This window comes from Nothoprocta perdicaria, unplaced genomic scaffold (genome assembly GCF_003342845.1).
Source record: "Nothoprocta perdicaria isolate Ctin4 unplaced genomic scaffold, notPer1 scaffold_311, whole genome shotgun sequence".
Taxonomy (NCBI): Eukaryota; Metazoa; Chordata; class Aves; order Tinamiformes; family Tinamidae; genus Nothoprocta; species Nothoprocta perdicaria.
Genome location: NW_020455546.1, coordinates 566,100 through 584,816, shown reverse-complemented (window position 1 = coordinate 584,816; position 18,717 = coordinate 566,100). Strand labels below are relative to the sequence as shown.

Sequence of the window (18,717 nt, the reverse complement as noted above, 5' to 3'; positions counted from 1 at the left end):
CCTGAAATTGCTCACATTTTACCCTAGAGGATTCCTTGATTGACAGCAAATTATTAACATGTCTGTTGTTAGATGTCGAGTGGCGCTGCATGGCACACTGCAGGCTGAAAGGGTTTGCAGCTGGTGAAAGGAATAGTCCTGGCTTRTATTCCAGCTAGTTCCCATTTAGACTTAGACTTAAAATGGGGGCCTATCTTTCAAATATAATGGAGTTATCTATCTACATGGAGAGATCAGGCAAAAGCTGCTTACCCAAGGATTGTTCAAGCACAGAATAAAATGATATCCGTGGTGGAGGGGGCAGGAATTAAGTATGCATTTCAATTCTTTTTCTCAAGTTGGATTTAAGAAGAGAAACAAATAATCATCCATGACAGTGACAAATAATGAGATTGGACCTTATCACAGGATGTAGGATTAGCCCATCAATGCCAAAACATCTGTTTTGTTGCTTTGAGCTAGCTTACCATTAACATATCGGGAAAAAAACCTGCTGTGGTAAGGAAAGTTAATTTGAAATTAAAAGTTAATTAAAAGTTAATTTGAAAAACAAAAACAAAAAACCTAAGAAACAACAACGGGCTTTTAGACAGTCACAAAGCATGAAACTACAGCTTATTTGTCCTAGCTTCAGAAGTGTCTCAAATCAGTCCACATTGACTTACACTTCCCATGTGCTGAGGAACATGAAATCACTGGTTAAAATCAAATACTTAAGGGATATACTTCTGTAGAAACACCCATTGTGTCTCTGAGAGTAATTTGATAATGAGAATGCCCAGGCAGGGCAGCACATTGCAGGACATTGGTGCTGAGCTTGATGCCTACAGGGGCAAGCTTGGCCAGGGTGAACAAAATGGCTTTAAAATGTGTTCAGCACCAGGGAATAAAGAAGTGCTCATAGCTGTAATGTGTCAGTTGATGAAGAAAGTCCCTCCCAGAGGTCAATTCAAATCACAGGTGGGGCTACACAGCATGCTACCTGTTTGTTTATACTATGTAGACAGCCTTCTGAACTCCCAYACATGGAGGCTTCACCCTTAGCTCAGAAGAGCTCTCCTTTGTGAGGGTAAAGGGGGCTCAACATATCTTGAAAAAAAACTCCTCTTTTTCCCTCTTCTCCTGAAACTGAGGAGAAAGAAGCTTGTGCCATTTAGTGTTCTTCATCCACTCCCAGTGAACTGGAGTTCCCATCCCTACACATTGGCGCTAAACAGCAAGGAAGACTACAGCAGTGCTAAGATGCTCCYGGGATAGAAACATCAGCTGTTACGGAAAGATGCTGAAATTCGAACATTTGCCAGAAAACCTAAAGCCCTCACACAATCTCAACTGTTAGGGGCTATTTTATTGTCAAGGTTTACAGTTTCATTGTCAGAAAGTAAAAGGTGTTAAGTCAGAAAAGTGCCTTTCTCAGTACCTGGAACATTGCAGGACTCCTGGCTTGCTCCCTTTTGGGCCTGCTCCACAGCACYGGAGCACTGACTTAAGTCAGTGAAATTTTTGTCAAGTACTACAAGATACTAATCCCATCTATTCTTCTTACAGAGAAAATAAGTGTTTTCTACACTCCATTCTGGTAGTGAAACCCAAGCTCTTGGCCCTGTGTCCCTTGCATTAATGAGAACACCGCTCTTCTCATAGGAAAGCATCTGACAGAGCTGCCGCTGTTGTAGCCACAGACTAACATCTGGCTCGCTCTTCCATAGTCACATTGGTTGCATACCTCTACACTTTACATAAAATGTTTGCTCACAGACATAATACAGAACGACATGGGGACAAATAACACTGGGGTAAAGTGTCAGTAGTTTTTATAAGTACTTTTCAGATAACTGAAGAATCTTAGATTGGAAAGTTCAGTTAAGGGTGCCTCTTCTATCTCCCCAGCCATGAACCAGGCACAGTAGTGCTGCTGAACTAGCCAAGACTGTGGATGCTGATTCCCTTCTGCTTCCCTGGAACACAATGACAAACMCCCATTGACTTCCATGAGAGCTGGAGGGGGAGCAATTCATCAGGCTGCCCTTCTCTTCCCCATTAAACAAAGCAAGCTGTAGGGCTGGATGTAGCTTGCTAGGACGAAAGATCTTGACAAGCAGTTATGCATCAATCAGAAATACATGTAAAAACATCCCTGAATGCAGCGATCATTAATGTGATGAGGAAAAGGAAGGAAAAACATCTTGGGAAGAGATCCGATGTTGTACATAACCAGYAGCCCTGCCTGGCACAAGGAGGCACATCACAGGGCTCAGAAAGGTTTGCTTTGAATTCACAGCTTCAAAATGTGTGCCCGTGGCAGGGCTGGCAGTAAAGGATTTGGGAGAACAGTGCACCTTTCCAACGAACCCATTTCCTCATCTTCAGGACAAAGCATCAGCCAGCATTCGGACAGAACAATTAAACCCGCAACAGTTTTACAGCAAAATACCGGTTAGAATGAGTAAAAGCCTTCAGTACAGGAAAAATTAAAAAAAAAAAAAAAAATAAATAAAAAATTACTTCCATGCATACACAGTTAAATGGCTTGACATGCTCGTATAGTCATCAAGCTTGGTGTCGGTTTAGTAGCCAGCAACCTCTGCAGTTGATAAAGGTCCATGCTTTATTGGCATCCTGCAGTATTAGACAGCGGTGAGTGTGAAGTGGACAGTAGCTGCTGCTGGCCTACATTGGGCTGTCGTGGGGTTTCAAGCACAAAGAACGAGCCCTGCAGACCGGGAAGAGTACAGGGTCACTGGGCATCACTTCTTTGTCTAGCCTTGATCCTTCCAGACAGAAATGGAGCGGGATTTCCCCGCGCTGTACACGGGGTCAGGGCTGCTCTGGTTTGTTTGGGTGGTTCCTTAAGCGACTGCGACACGGCAGCCCAACAGACCTGAAAAGCCAGCGTGGAGCCTCGAGCCCGCTTGTAAGCTCGGGCCGCAGGTACTGTCCATTTCAGCAAGACATCTCCCCGAGCCTGCAGTGATCCTGCTCACAAGCCCCAGCAGCCCGACTCGCTGGAGGGCAGCCTGCACGGAGGACAACCCAATTGCGCTCAAGGGAGCCCAAAGGCCCCRGGAAAACAGGGCTTTTCCCACCCTCCCTTCACTGCTCAGCTCCTCGGCACCGTGTGGTGGAGGAAACTCACAATCTGGGTTGGGTGCTGGGGGGTTTCCCCCAGTTCGGAGGCGAGGGGAGCTCTCGGAGACAGGATCACTGTAATAAGAGGAATTAGGTACCCCCCATACAAGTAGGTATTTCTGCAGTAAAAGGACATTGAGACAGCGCGCCAAACAATGCGAGGAACAGAAGATACACCATGCTTGGAGGATCGAGACAGCACATTGAAAAGGCTTTTTCTCCCAGAGAGGTACATGCTGACAAAACAGTGCATACAATGAAACAAAAAAAAATGCTTCTCTTTGAGCGGGATTAAACAAATGACAAAAATGAGAATGAAGTCCCCAGCACTTTGGATTTTAAAAATCAAATTTTGGCTATCAGGATTTTGTCTAAAAACATCTATGCATGTGCACACACAGAAATCAGGAAAGGGCTGGATATGTGAAACACTGCCAGGCTTATGAGCTTTTGTTAGTGGGTTTGGGTGAATTTCTTAGCAGGAAAGGGGAAAAATAAGGAATTCAGCTAATCAAAGATAGTGAGTGCCTCACGGAAAAGCAACAGGTGGGAGCTCTGACATCCACTGAGCTAAACAGAAAGACCTACCTCTGATCTTGCTGTAAACCATCAAAGGCAAAAAGGTAACTCTTTTCTTCTCAAGACAAGGTTTTCAGCATTTTAGAGGAAGAATCTAATCTAATTTTAACAAGCCAGAGAGCTCTCTGTTCAGAAAGCATTCATCTTCCTTGTACCTTCCATGYTCAGTCAATGCTAACCACATTATTACTSGCTTTGGAGTAGGATTTTACCAGTAGAAACTGGTTTKCAGAGGCCAAAAAGAATACATATGTATATATAKAGAGAGAGAGAATCAGGAAAGAATACACCTTAAAACTCTAACCTTTCTAGAGCAAACTGGGTATTTACGATAATGCCATGCAGATTTATGATGCTAATATTTTTACTTCTTTCACTGTAATAACAGTACCATTATTTACAATCACACTTGTGGAAAACATGCCTGTGAATACCCAGCTCAGCTAGGCACACGGGTTTTCCAGTCTTCATAACATTTAAAAGAAAGTGCTCACTGCTTTTAATAACAAACCACACGAGACAAAGCACCTCGCTTATCCTACTTGCTCTTTAGAGAACACAGGCCTGGAACAGAAGAGGAAATATTTTAAAGAAATGCTACATATGTCACCTAAAGGAGGCCTTTTGTTCACACTATGCCTTTGAGTTTTAGGTGGAAATCTTGTATTTTCAAGCATCAATGGTACCATGCAGCCTAATTGGAAGGAAGAATGCAGAAGATGCCTTTGTTCAGGATCCATACGTTGCACACAAGTTGTTTCCTTTATAAATAATGTATGTGCCCTTGCCAAGGCATATCACAGTAAGCACAGTAACTACTGAAATACAATAGGAAAGACTTTGTTAATTTTAATTTCCTTGTATTTAAAGTTCCTTCCTTTTCCTTCCTTACAGCATAGGCAAAATTTATTTTCCTCATGTAGCCTGACTGAAGCCAAAGTCATCTCTGTCCTCCACATTTGAGAAAAGCTATATGTYAGTCAGATCTTTGGGACCTCCTGATGGTAGCTGCTATATATCTGCCACTTACAATCAGAAATCCCCAAATCATCACGATCAAGTAGGAGACACCAACAAGCAGYTGGGTTTCTCACAAAAGGAGAGCTCTTCTACTGCTTGTCTTTCACAGCTGCTAACAAAGGAAAGCATACATGTATTTAAAAACATCCTAGAAGATTTAATTTCTCTCATATATCTAGAGTTTTTCCTATTTGGTATGGAGAGCAGGACGGATCCCCTAACTCAGGGTAGAAAAGGTACTAAAAATGTATGGAAGTTGCCTTAGAAAATTACACTAAAAGAGATGAGCATTAAGGAAGATTAAAAAAAAATGTTTGCACCATTTAAAGTTAAATTGCTGCAATTAACATTTCATTCTAATGTCATCTCTGATAACAGTTGACTGCCCCATTACGATAAATGAGAGCAGAGCTACATAAACATGGTGTTTGAATAAATTCACAGGTCAGACATCCTTCCTTCTGCTGAAGAACTGGGATGTAAATAGCCACGACTCATATTTCTTGCACACAGATTATTTTGATGAGACCTCAGTCATGGGTTTTCAGTATTCAGGAGCAGGACTGTTTCACCAGTTTGACTAACTGCTACAATTCCTGCTCTCCCAGTGTCCTGGGAAACCATGGGGGTATTAAACTCTCAGGGAGAGATTAGGAAGCACTCCACGGTGAAGGAAATGGAAATAAAAAAGGTGAGACATCTTTGGTGCATTTAATATATTTTCCTGTTCTTCTTTTCTTTGTTTCCTTTGTGCTTGACATGAGGCAGAAGAGGACAGATTTTAAAGCACCTCTTCTCCTCAGCAAAGAAAACGAGGAGCAATAAACAGGTTTTACATCCATCCACCTCATTTTCCATTTGACTTTCTCTGGTCACCCCCAGGCAATTGCATGGACGGATAGAAATGCCAGACAGGAACTGCTGGCACCAGTGCTACTGCTTCAGAATGAATACAGCTGCTTCAACTAATAAGAGCTACTCCAAAAACATCTGTGCAAACAGAAACCAGCCACACAAACATTCAGGGCAAGAAAAGAGTCTGGTGGCGTTGGATCATCCTGTTTCTCTCAGTGAACTAATTCACAAAATACATTTTTTTCACCCTTCACTGGTTCTGGTGATTATGTTCAGTATTGGTGATGCTGCTCTGATGAGAAAATTGTCTAATTTTGCATGCCCTTTGATATTGAAATAAACTAGTAGATTGATTTAATTTTTCAGCTTACGAACATGMAGCTCTCATTATGGTTCTATCTATTTTACAACTGATCCCAGCTCTACATAGCTCACCTAAGCTACATGCAAATACAGAAAATTTATGTATTCTCAGTTACATATTGGCTTTTTTTCACATATAGAAATTTCTCTTATATTTTTCTTTGATATAATTTATATTTAGAACACACTACAATGGTAAATGGGATGGTACATGTTAGGCAGGTCTAATAAGAGGTGCCTTGGGAAAATGGCAGTGTTAGGCATAGATCATCCCAAGACAGGACCCCTCTCTGTCATGCACAAGGAATACTTAGTTCTAAGGGCATAACAACTAGTTAAACCTGAAATGGTGCAGCCTGGACTATCCAAGTATTGGTTATCCTCAACTCCATGCCAGCAATATCCTATCCCTGCCTCCTGCATCAGCTCATCACTACTCAAGTTCCTTCATCTAGCCAAACAGATTCCCAAATTTCACAGATCAGGTTGTATGAAGGACTGATATGAGGAGAAACTACAGAAGAAGACCCGAAGTGACACAGTGCATTTGAGCTGCTGGTTAGCTGGAGAAAGTTTAAAACCATCTCACGTGACTTTTCCTTCTCACTGCAGCAGTGAATGTGCTCAAGGACATAGGAGAGCAGAGAAAGAATGGGAGGATCATCCACCGCCAAAATTGCTGCTTACATCCACACATTGTTTTTGCTAATTGCAGCTAATTGCAGTTGCAATTATTTTTGCTAATTGCACCTGCACATTATGTCTCCTCACCCATGGCTCAGTACAGTGTTAGGCAGCCTTGGCAGCCCAGAAGAGGCTTCCTGCAAGTCCTCTGGAAGACAGGAGATGGGTGGCTCCAGGACTTCTCATTCAGAGGACACCGAGCTGCTAAATCTCGCTGGGATTCGGTTCCCTATTTGTAGCCGCTGCCTAAGGATACGCACGCATTTCTAGAGTCTGCGACTTAAAAGCTAATTCTTTCACTTAAAATGAAAGATTTAGAAGGCTGATTTGTGAGTACCATCAGCAACACCCCAAATCCACAGAAATCGATGGGAAGAACAAAGTCTTTCACCAGGGCTATTAATTCTTCTGCTACAGTCGAGAGCCACGTATGCTCAAACCAGGCACATTAACCAGGGGGTGCAGATTAATCAATGCCTGCAGTGATTAACGTGAACTGACAGGCTCCTCTCCTCGTGTGTGCTTTGTGAACTAGAATAACATGAACTCCCCCATCTCAGCCGCAGTCTCACCCCAAAGGTTTCCACTCTTCCCTCTAAGGTCTGGCTTTATTTCTCCCACAGAAACAAACTCACCAATTAATTCTGAGGGACCTGATCCTACGTGAAAATGTCAATGTAAAACTGCTCTCTCCCTACCATTCCTGGCAAGCCCCCAGATATGAACCACATGTCTGGTGGAGGAATTTGGCCCACAGACTGGTTTTAATTAAATGCTTGTCTAATGATATTAAACTGAACTTCAGTGGCATAAGAATGCTGCAGAATGATTCATCCTAAATTAACTGACTTCCCATGTAATTTACAAAACATTTCTTCTTCAACTGGAAGAATCCCACACGTGTTGAAACTACAAACACTTAAACATGTGAAATTGGAAAAAATGCCACATGACAACAAATAGTTGGAGAAAAATCCTCATTTTCCATTTTTTGAAGATAATATTCAAAGAAGCTGTTGAGACACTATKAGAAACTAAGCTAACTCCAACTACCAGCAGATCTGTTCTTGTAAAATAATAACTTCATTTTCTTTGCAGGCATATGAGAGAATAAAAAGCAGGCAATAAAACTGTATTTGAAAGGATACAAAATAGTAAATGTCACCTACAAGTTTCCTATTCACTTAAATCCAAACAATCTGAAATCTGTTCTTCTTAAGCAGCAGAAACAAGACYAGAAACAAGAATCCTTTTGTTGAAAGACCATTACTTAAGCTCTAATTCTACCAGCTAACAAAGCAATTATTAATGCATGTGTCCACTATTACTTTACTGCATAATGTAACTACTGGTATTTTTGCTATAGAGTCAGCAAAAAAAACCCCAGGAGACTCATGCATACACTCCCCATGCCTATATTTCATCTTAAATATTCAGAAGTTCAAGGCAAGTATTTTACAGCTATTCTAAGCCCCAAACACAAACCATCTTCTTTTAAAATCATATACAAGCAAGCCTTATTCCTCATTATCCATTTCTCTGTTTCTAGATTCATGCTTTTAACTACAGGAACTCAGGACATGTTCCCTATCACCAAAACAACACTGTCAAAAGAAATGCCTTATAATCATTCCTATTTAAAGTTGAGGTATCTAATCTTTAAGGGAAGTCAACGCACTCACATAGGTGATCACATTAAAACTTATATTTACACAAAGATATATTTTACTGCAAAAAAATGTAAAGTATATAACAAAACATGCCTAGACTACTATAAGTATCTTTTTAAATATCCTTCATTCAGATTAAACTCTGTTAAAGTGTGCATAGACCAAGGCATTAGAAAAATTAAAAGGACTTCTTGTTTTCTTAGTTTTGCAAAAACAATCTTGAAAATTTTATATTGTCTCAATTTACAAAGTCCTGTACCTGGACTTCATCAAAATTCATGTGGGTGGATTCATCATTACTGCATGATTCAGGTCACTGCAAGTGACCTGCTGTTCATTCAGTGCTGTTGTTCATCACTTAAAAATCTCAATTTATATAAAACATACAAAAATAAGGCCAGTGGTAAAGAGCACATCTCGTCTCCCAGCTGTAATTRCTGCAGGACACCATACAGGAGACCTTTTCTCTGCATTTTCTTGATAATCAAGTCAGAGAAAACAGGATCAGATTTTATCAGGATATAGCCTTAGCTGCTCTGTATTTTTAGACTGCGAAAATGAGATTTTCATATAATTAGCCTCCTCTCTGTCTTTCAGTACCTGTGCCAAAATCTAGTTACTCTACATAYAGTACTCAAGACAATCAGCCTAGATGAGAGTTAGTTACATAGTTCTTTGTCTCTCTTTGGGGATGAAAAATTTATGAGGTGGCATTATTAAAAAGAATAGCCTATGACAGACTAATTGGATCTTATACAGATAAAGATTTTTCATGATCAAAGAAATGAAGAAGTCTACCAGCGACCACATCCAAACCCCCACCCAAAATCACCCACAATGGAACTTTGATATCTCTGTGAATAATACCACTGAACAAATGAGGGGGATAAAAGGCAAAGCAACCCTCTCGTAATTAATCTTCATACCCTCCTGACAAAAGAGAGAAAGGATTGCCTTGCAAATTGTACCCAAACCACTCTCAATTAGAATGGTTTCAGTCTACATTTTATTTCACGTGAATTGTATCTTTCATATTCTCTGTCTTGCCTGAGCAGAATTTAGAATTTCACAGTCTCCCTTACCAAAATTGGCCTGTTGAGCCTGCTACATAAAAAGCCAATACTATTATTGTGCCCGTATACATGGCTAGCTTAAATCTTCATCAAGTTAGGTTATAAAATGGATTATGAAAATGAGCAGACCAAAGACATTTGTGCCACGAAAAGATTTAAGATGTTAAGGGTTTCTGCAAGCCCTGGCCTTGAATATCAAGCTGCCTGCATTTGGCCATACCTTGGTGTTTTTCCTTGACTTTTTTGAGGCACTCATGAACATCTCTCCTTGTAGAAGAGAGAAAAAAAAAAACGTACGAGGCTCACAAAGGAGCACAATGTCCCTAGTTCATTTTGTTTTTGTTTTGTTAAAATAACCAGTCAAGTGTCAAAGAAGCTATAGCATATACCTAAAAATGACGTAATATAAAAAAGAAATGTATAAAGTCCTACCTAACCATAATGTACTACAAAAGTAACTAAATCTGTCACTATTTCCACCCCTCTCCTGGCCTTCAGAGGGGATAAATAACTGTTAAGCTTCACTGAGACTCATCCTGACTATTGTACTTCTAGTACCCCTTTCCTGTGGCTGGCCAAAAGGGCAGTAACGTTTACAATAGCCCATGCTCTTAGATTTTACAGTCTGGCCACTTTTCACCAGTCCCAGAAAAAGCAATTGGTCTAATGAGCAATCATGGTTTTCAGTGATCTCATATTGCCCCAGTCCCTAGCAGCTGAAGACCTGCACACCATCTTCATCACTGAGGCCAACAGACACATCCTCCTCTACCTCCTCCTCCAGCTGAAGGCTTCCAAAGGAGTACTTATTTCTAGGCATGGGAGAGGAACTCAGCACGATGGGGTTTCCAAACACCAGAGGGTGAGTGAAAGGGTTAATGATTTCCGAGTCGGAATCGCTAGATTCTGTCCCGCTGCTGGTGGAGCCCTCCATCATCTGGATTGCAGCCATGTGATCCATCACACCACTGGCATGCAACGACTGGATGACCGGGCTCTGCTTGGCCTGTCCCCCACCTGGCAGACCGTTGGCCATCACTTTGCCTTCGGGAGAAGACATTTTAATCATGCTGCCTCCTTTGCAGTGTCTCTCTGACCTGTACTCCTGCCCGGGAGTTGAGGATATCTGGCTCAGGATAAACGGGTCCGTCCCCGACTTATTGCAACGATTTGGGATTTTCTGAACATGAGGCCGTTGAGAACCTGGAGAATATCTGCCATACTCACGGCAGCCACCGGCATAGCTGTCCTCCTCCCCGGGCCTTGCCTTGCAGTCATGCCCGTTCTCTGAGACATAACCCTGAGAGCCAGTTCTACTCAGGCTCATGTTAGGGCTTGACCCTTTGCTACTGGGAGACAACGGAGTGGCCAGTGGGCTACGGCTCCCTGGCTCTCTAAAGAGTTCATCAACCAGCGAGCTGTGCCTTGGCATCCTGGGGCTTCCCCCAGTGTAGAAGCTGAGATTAGCTGTGTTCTCATCAAGGTACTCTTCAGAGAGATACTGGGAAGACTTTATAGAGGCCGAGGAATCCCTATACCTATTTCTATTGCGATTTTCATCTCTATAGTGAATATAGGCACCACTGGTCAAATCACCCTCATAATTGTCATTTGTTTGGGAATATGACCGGGTTATTTGTCCTCTGAGGAGATCATACTCGCTATCTACATCACTGCAGTCAATGAAAGGAATGGAGGTGCTGCTGCCATGAGCAGCCCTGGAAGCTGGACCTGTGCTTGGTTGCTGCGACTGAGGTTTGTTCTGCTGCATCTTGTCCTTAGTAATCTCCTCTTCTTCCTCCGCTGTTGACACCACTGCTCCATCCACCTTTCTGCTTTCCTTTGGGCTCTTCTTCAAGGAAGGGCTCCTGCGTTGTCCAGTGTCTTCTGTAGAAGCTTTCATTTCCTTCCCTTGCCGGCAGCTCTGCACTGCTGTGGCATCATTGTCATCTCCAAAGGCAAAGCTAGAGCTCTGGAAAGATAAAGAAGGGAAGGCAAAGGGAGACAACATGGGAGGGAGGGATGGGATGGGAGAGAAGTGGGGTGGAAGGGAAGGGAGCCAGAGGGAAGAGGTGCTGTGTAATTACACACCAGCATTGTGCAATGCCTATTGCAGCGACATAGGTATATCTTGAAAACAGAGGTAGTAATCCAAGCCTCAAAATGAGGTAAACAACAGAAGCCCAGGTCTCTGATCTTGAAGAACAGATTATGGGGAAAAAAAATATAAACTAAGTAAAAGGAAGATAAGGGAGGCAGAATGCAGTGATATGTAAAAAGGGGTATTGAGATGGTTCCATGCCCTAATGCTGCCATCACCACTGAATATTAACCTGTTTGCATTCCTCCGAGAAACCGAAGGGAGAAGTAAGATAAACATATGAGATAAATACTGCACAGCCTCCTTGCATACACTAAAAAAGCCCAAAGGGCCCTGTGCAGACTTCTAAACAGCCCAGCATTCAGCCACTGCAGTGACCGGCCAGTCATTCYCGGCTTGCTTTTCAGCAAGTTGAAATGCTGCACCTGCCTGACAACTTTATTTTCTCCCCCTGAGCTTGTCTTAGAAGTTACAAAATGTTAAAAGATCTGTGAAACAGGATGTATTTGTGGCAGAATTCTCTGAATTTCTTCAGGATTGAGATAGCTAGAGAATACTGGGAATATGTGTTCAGTCTCACCACTGCCTGACCTAGGAACATGGAGTCACTGCAGCCTCACCTGCATGAGGATCCTCAGCAGCAACTCCTAACACATAACAGCTATTAATATAAGACAAAAACATTTTACACTTGGCATCCACCAAAGATAATGTTTTAAAAGTTCACAACAACAATTACTTTGAGAAAATATCTCTTCCCTCAGGTTAACACAAGTGGGGCAGTGAAGACTCATCTACTGAGGAAAAGAATTAACCTCTTCCTCTGACACAACCACCAGTGACAACCTGGACCCCAGCATTAAGACTGTGGATTGCATTTTTTTAGATGGTCACTAGTTCAGCTCAGACAAGCTCACTGTTTGTGCTTGTCATCTGGAAGCATCTTTTTTTCTGTAATGGAAATGAATCTGCTCCACTTGCAGAAGTTAAAACTTCTTGCACCCAGGGCTCCTGAGCTCCCAGTTAAATGGAAGTGAGCAGAAAAATCTGTGCTTCCCAGTTTTCAAAACACCAATTGACAGACAGTAATCTATCAAGAAATGCTTAAAAGGCATCAGCCAGGGTTTCATCACATCACTGACTTGTTTTGGCACCTCTGAATGCTGTTCTGAAGGCTGTGCAGTCAGACTCCTGATGGAATGAATCTTGCTGTGCTTCCTGAGGGAAAAAAAAGAAAAACACAGTAAGCAGACATCTCAGGTTTTTCATCAACAGGCAGCAAGAGAAACATCTCCTTGAAAAGCTAAAGCTCTCAACAGTAACTTTCACAAAAGTTTGCCCCTGAAACAGATTAACAGATCAGCAGTTTTTTTTTTTTTTTTTTGGTAAAATCTAACTGTACTGCACATCACAAATATGCCACTGCAAGAGAAGGGAAGGGCACTGAAGCAGAACATGAGTCATAAGCATAAACTGTTGTCAGGGTCTTTAGTACATTTTCACTATAACTTTCATTTGACCATGAGCAAGATGAGTTTGGACAAAASTGGCTTTAGCAAGTTAAGTTGGAAGCCTTCCCTAGAGATCTCCTTCTTGAGGTAGGCTATGCCTTTTTCTGTTATTTCCCTTTTATTCTCTTTTTTACTTAAAAAGGTTTCACATTTTCAGTTCACATAGATTAATCACATCCAACTGAAGATGGTGCAAGTCAATAYGGGAGTAAGAAGTTACCTGCAACAGCAGGGTGCTCACTGCTGAAAAACACATTGAAGACTATAGATTTTAAGTAAAATATAGGTCATGCCAACTTCTGTCAAAATATTTAGGACAAAGGGGATATTATATTAGTGACGAACTGCCAAATTAGCAAAAAAGTATTCTTGCTTAGGCTTGTGCCAAGCTCTTAGAATATAAGTAAATGGAAAAGACCACTCTTCTTTAATTAGACTATCAGAGTAATATCAGACTAGTTCATTTAGCTTTCTCTCACCTTTCAAACTGTACTTTTTTGTGCCCTCCTTCTTTAACATAGTCAAGGACTTGCTTCTGAGTCCGGCCACTAGAAGAAAGACACAGTTAAGCCATCAGTCTGAAAAAAAAAGTCTGTCACATTTAATATAGTGTATCACCTAGTCATCGTAGACACGTATGTGGTCTGCAACTCTTTATGGGTCCCTGCTGGGTAAACTAACAATCCATCGATTCAGGCTACGTCCTATGGAGTCACAGCAACCAGAATAATATTTCTCTCAGCTGCAACTCATGCAACCTGCAAAGGAAGCTGACCATGATAGAAACCCATTTTTTAAAAGATCTCTCTGCATGTGACTTGCATCTTTTTTTGGTATAGAGGTACCTTTTGATGTCATTTCAGAACCATCTGAATTCCACTGTGTGCCCTTTATAGCTGATTATAGCCCACAACAGAAAGGGAAACTTGGGCTAAATTTTCTTCCCATGAACAAAAAGCATTCCCAAATCCTATTTAGAATCAAATATTACCCACAATTTCACTAAAACCTGCAACTAAGGGGAAAAGAGCTGAAATGCATTTCATGGCTCAGCTGCTAATATTAAAGACACCCACTAAAAGCACAAAACTTTTTCTGCAGAAATTTAGGCTGCAAATCACTCCCTCCCCTTCTCCTATAAGCCAAAAAGTTGTCAGAAAACCCATCACTTCCTACTGTGCAAAGATGTACTCCAAAAGGAATTGAAAGCAGTAAAGCAAACCAAGGATGTTCAATAGAGAACCAAATCCTTTCCCATTCCTTGTAGGCTTTTACGTAATAATCATTGTGAGGCTTGGAAAAAGTTACCAAGCTACTCAACACAGATTACAGCGAATGCAGGATGTGGTCAAAACCTGTTCTCCAAAGCAGAAGGTAAGCTGAAYGCCCCTATATTTTTCTATTATTTACTCTGTCAGTAACTAAATTTACATTACGATTTAGCCCAAACATAGGTCCTTGCATATTAAACAAGCTACTTTGCAGGCAGGAAATAGAAAGCTGGCAGACATTTAGYATGGCCATGTCTACTAGATACTTGCATCGAACTGCTAGAGTTTTTGACTTTGCATATAAGCCAAGAAGATTCAGATTTTGGAAAATCTGAACCAATACACATTGTAAAACCCCTTGAATGCTAGATGCAATCATCTGTCAGCATTACAGTGTTTATTAAGGCCTATGCTAAACTCAATGATGTTTGTACATCACGAATTGTACTTAGTGCAGAGATGCTTTATTTCAGCAAAGAGCTTTTCTGGCTGGTCATCTTATATCAGCTTCCCCCCCAAAAAATGCATAAAAGGATTTTCTTTTTCCTTTCTGACATTCACAATTTCACAAGTAGACCTTGTCTACCTTGTCCAAGCACAGGCAGCCATCTCACATAAATCTTTTGCAGGCATGAAAGTCTTAGCATAAAGACACTGCTCTTAATTGCACATGGATGGGTTTACCACAGGGCCACAGAATGAAAATGCAATGAGAGAAAAGACTTCTCCCTGAACAGAGGGAAGCTGGAGAGYGTCAGAGTTGCAAGTTGCACTGCTTTAGCACTCAGGTGCATTTTGTTATCTGAAAACAGCTGGAAAAAATATCCTCCCTCTGGAAAGCTGCTTTGCAATGGCTATCAGAAAATTCCTTTTTTTTTTTTCCTCCATAGTCTTTTCTGTATTATTGAGGATGAGAAAATCAACAGAAAATATAAAGGAGTAAACTGAAACTTTCAAAAGTAAACCAAAGAAAGCAGATCTCACCTGAACCTAAATGATGAACCTCTAGAAAAAAGAACAGGTTTAGGCTTTGGTTTAGGCTCCTCAAAAAGCCTGAAGAAGGCATGATGTTCCACACAGATCTTCCAGAAAGACTTGCAGAAATCTCGACTAGCCATAAGGAACTCCAGGGTATCCTGGAACGAGCTCTGAAAGATGAGAAATCATTTGCAACGTCAACAAGCAAGCAACACACATTACAGAGATGCACTGASAGAACAGGTGTCGTGCTACAAAAAAACCCATGTTCTTCTGATCCATTGGCTTCCAGGCTTAGGAGGCCTTTTCCTTCTCTCTTTGAGACATCACTGATCTGTCAGGCAACATCTAAGCTATGGCTCCAACTTCCTTTCATTGCCAGTATGACAGAGAAAAAAACAGAGATATTGACATGCTAAGGGGGGCTTAACATGTTGAGGTAGTTTGCAAACAATAGCTTAAGAACCCAATTCAGTACCAAGAAAGCAGTCACAAGAAGACTTTGTGACATTCCGCTTGCATCTCCATTGCTAGGATTGCTCATCTGAGTACCCAGTATGATACATGAATTAACATGCCAACTGAGAAATTATGAAATTAATTTAAAAATCTTGAGATTACAGAATTAGAAAATCACAGAATATTTAAGGTTGGAAGGGACCTCTCGAGATCATTCAGTCCAACCCCCTGCTCCAGCAGGGACACCCAGAGCACRGGGCACAGGGCGGCATCCAGGCGGGTTGGGAAGATCTCCAGCAAAGGAGACTCCACAGCCTCCCTGGGCAGCCTGTGCCAGGGCTCTGGCACCCTCACAGCAAAGAAGTTCCTCCTCACATTGCAGCCTGTGTTGCAGCTTGTACCCACTGCCCCTTGTCCTGTCACTGGCCACCACTGACACTCAAAAATATCACTCAAAATACGTATTTTTATAATATGGAGGAGAGATTATTTKGTAAATATTTCCTCAAAATATGTATTTTTATAAATATTTACCAAATAACCTCTCCTCCATATTTAACAATTCCTAGCAAGGACTTACATTCACATCAGGCCGTAGCTTGATAAGAAAACGTTTCCTCTTGAAGCTCAGCTTTCGAACCTTAGCCCAGTTGAAGGCATTGATCTTGGTGTGACCCTAGAGAGGACAAAGCCAGCAGACTTTAAGCATTCCAGATACGAATGCAGAAATCTAAACCACCAAGGAAAGTTGGTAATACATTAATTAGCTGTTCACTTCACTTGCCATTATGATATTTCTTATCATTCTTACTCTGATACGGCAAACACGTTTTTAACCTTAAGGATCTGGAGGTGTGACCRAAGGCAGATATTTAGGGCTAGAAGTACAGTGATTTGACAAAAARGTTTCTAATCCAGTATCACGGCACAGAACAGGGAGGCCCAGCCTTTGCCAGACTATGTTACCTTGTTCCAGTATTCAGGCAAAAAAATCCCCTTTCTTGCATGGTGCAGAAGCTTCCAAGGGTGTGTGATATGCGGCTGGGAACCCTAAGCTCCTAGGCTTCCTATACAGCTGCCAGAGATAAAGCACATCTCCAAAGGAAGACTCAGATTTCCAGTGAACTACATCACCTGCCAGAGGAGCCTCTTCTCTGCATCAGCTACAGAGAATGCAGGGAATCCAGACAACCAACAATGGTCACCTCATGTTGATCTGACAGATTTCTTTCCTATCTACCTGTTTGCATAGCAAAATGAACATCCCTTCAAATATCAGTGAACTGAAAAAAAAAAGCAGCAACTGTAAAACCTGATCTTTCATAGGGAGCAACAGAATTGAAAGAAAACTAAATAAATTACTTCCTGTTTACCTGAAGAGGCAAAAACTTCTGAAGCGAACAGCATGCCTGAGAAATCCTGGAGGATCCTCTCCAAAACGCTCTGTGACTCCCAGACACGGCATCATTTAACCCACAAGTCCAATTAYTGATCTGTTAGAATTTGAGGTATTTCTCTAAACCAATAGTTACACCAGCTTGTTCAATAAAGAGTTCAATACAAACATGCCCAGACGTCACAGACATTTCAAAGACGAGCTACTACAGGATGGCTAAATACACAAGTGCCTATTGATTTGGGCTTCATCACCAGAGGGGTGTAGGAGTACCAGCAGTGTGATTATCCCTGCTAAGTCCATCCCTGCTGTCTATGAATTTTATAATTAACCTCCCCTGGAGAATTCAGCAGCGCCACTACCAATTCCTAAATAAGTGGCTGGGTTTAAAAAAAGTCTGTGTGGGCAACGCTAATGCCATCTGTGAGGAAACTTCCATTTTCCTTGATGCTGCTCTTACAAGACTTGCTGTAGCAGTTTCTCTCAGTTATATCCACAATAAAAAAGATGCACACACACCTCCTGCCCCATGGAAACAAACCCGTAAGCCTACTACCAAACTCCAACTGCYGGAGTCAAAACAGAAGGACAAAGCTTAAGAGATCCCATCACAGTGTTCAGTCTTGGAACTCGATCCAGCAGAATTTCCAAGCTTTCTCRCAAGTCCTACAGAAAGCTGCCTGAACTACGTTAGGACTGTGAACAAGAGGAGATAACTGAGCTGTAGAGCTTTATAAATCAGGCCTTGGGCCTCAGCTGGCAGCTACATCTCTTTGGAGGCATCCCAGCTGTCTGCTAAGACCCAGTGAGGCCCATGCTATTTTGAGTGGGAATCTGCTTTCAGCTGTAAGGCAACGTCCTAACTTACAAGCTTTTGAAACCTGCAAATCCAGCTGATGTAAAATACTGTGGGGGAAGTTGGGGAAGGGCCTACAGGTACAATTATCTGAGATGTGTGCACTTCTCAACAACGTCCTGATGTTCTCATGCTTCAAGTGCTTCAAGTTCTCATGCTTCAATTGCTCATGCTTCAGTTTTGTAGGTTTACTATAGAGACATTTGGTTTTTAAGTTGGAAACACTCATCATAGTACTTCAAGTAAAGTTAAGTGGCTAAAATAAATAGTTGTTTTATAATGGTAACAACGTCCAGCCTGTGTGTGCGAATAAGGCAAACATCCCTGGAAGTGAAGGATATAATGCAACTATAAAAGGAATAAGGTGGCTTGTTGGGAAAAAAAAAAAAGAAAAAAAGATAGTTTTTTTTTTTWAATTATTTTTCCAACAAAGTTCTTGAAGACATGGTTGGGGTATTGCAATTCTTACTGTTCTGGGAGATATGGGTGAAATATATATAATAAAGCACACAGCCATAACCTGTTAGAGCAGCTCTAACCTGAAACACCAGAATGCCTGTGTTGGCAACAGCCAGGTTGATTTTTGTCCCTTCCCTGTCCTTGGCTGGATGCAAGCGTATTCCATACATCTCMAGGCGACGGGCAATCTCCAAAAGCTGGAAGTCAGACTCTGCTGGTGTCTGTCCCCTTGAAAATGAAATCACAGAAAGAAATGCAAAATTCTTCACATCTTTTTCACAAAGATCAATGGATTCTCTAAAGAATGAAGAGA

At 41.6% G+C, this 18,717-nt stretch overlaps 1 protein-coding gene across 2 annotated transcripts in view; it reads right to left on the bottom strand.

Moving 5' to 3' along the window:
- FARP1 (FERM, ARH/RhoGEF and pleckstrin domain protein 1) overlaps nucleotides 1-18,717 on the bottom strand; it is a 154,740-nt gene that overhangs the window by 32,257 nt on the left and 103,766 nt on the right. For both annotated transcript variants that reach the window (XM_026042710.1, XM_026042711.1), the window contains exons 7-12: nucleotides 18,485-18,632; nucleotides 16,274-16,369; nucleotides 15,241-15,404; nucleotides 13,465-13,533; nucleotides 12,617-12,692; nucleotides 11,105-11,345 (exon numbers count right to left, since the gene is read on the bottom strand). In XM_026042710.1, coding sequence (XP_025898495.1) covers nucleotides 11,105-11,345; nucleotides 12,617-12,692; nucleotides 13,465-13,533; nucleotides 15,241-15,404; nucleotides 16,274-16,369; nucleotides 18,485-18,632 — 794 coding nt within the window. The remainder of the gene's footprint in view (nucleotides 1-11,104; nucleotides 11,346-12,616; nucleotides 12,693-13,464; nucleotides 13,534-15,240; nucleotides 15,405-16,273; nucleotides 16,370-18,484; nucleotides 18,633-18,717) is intronic.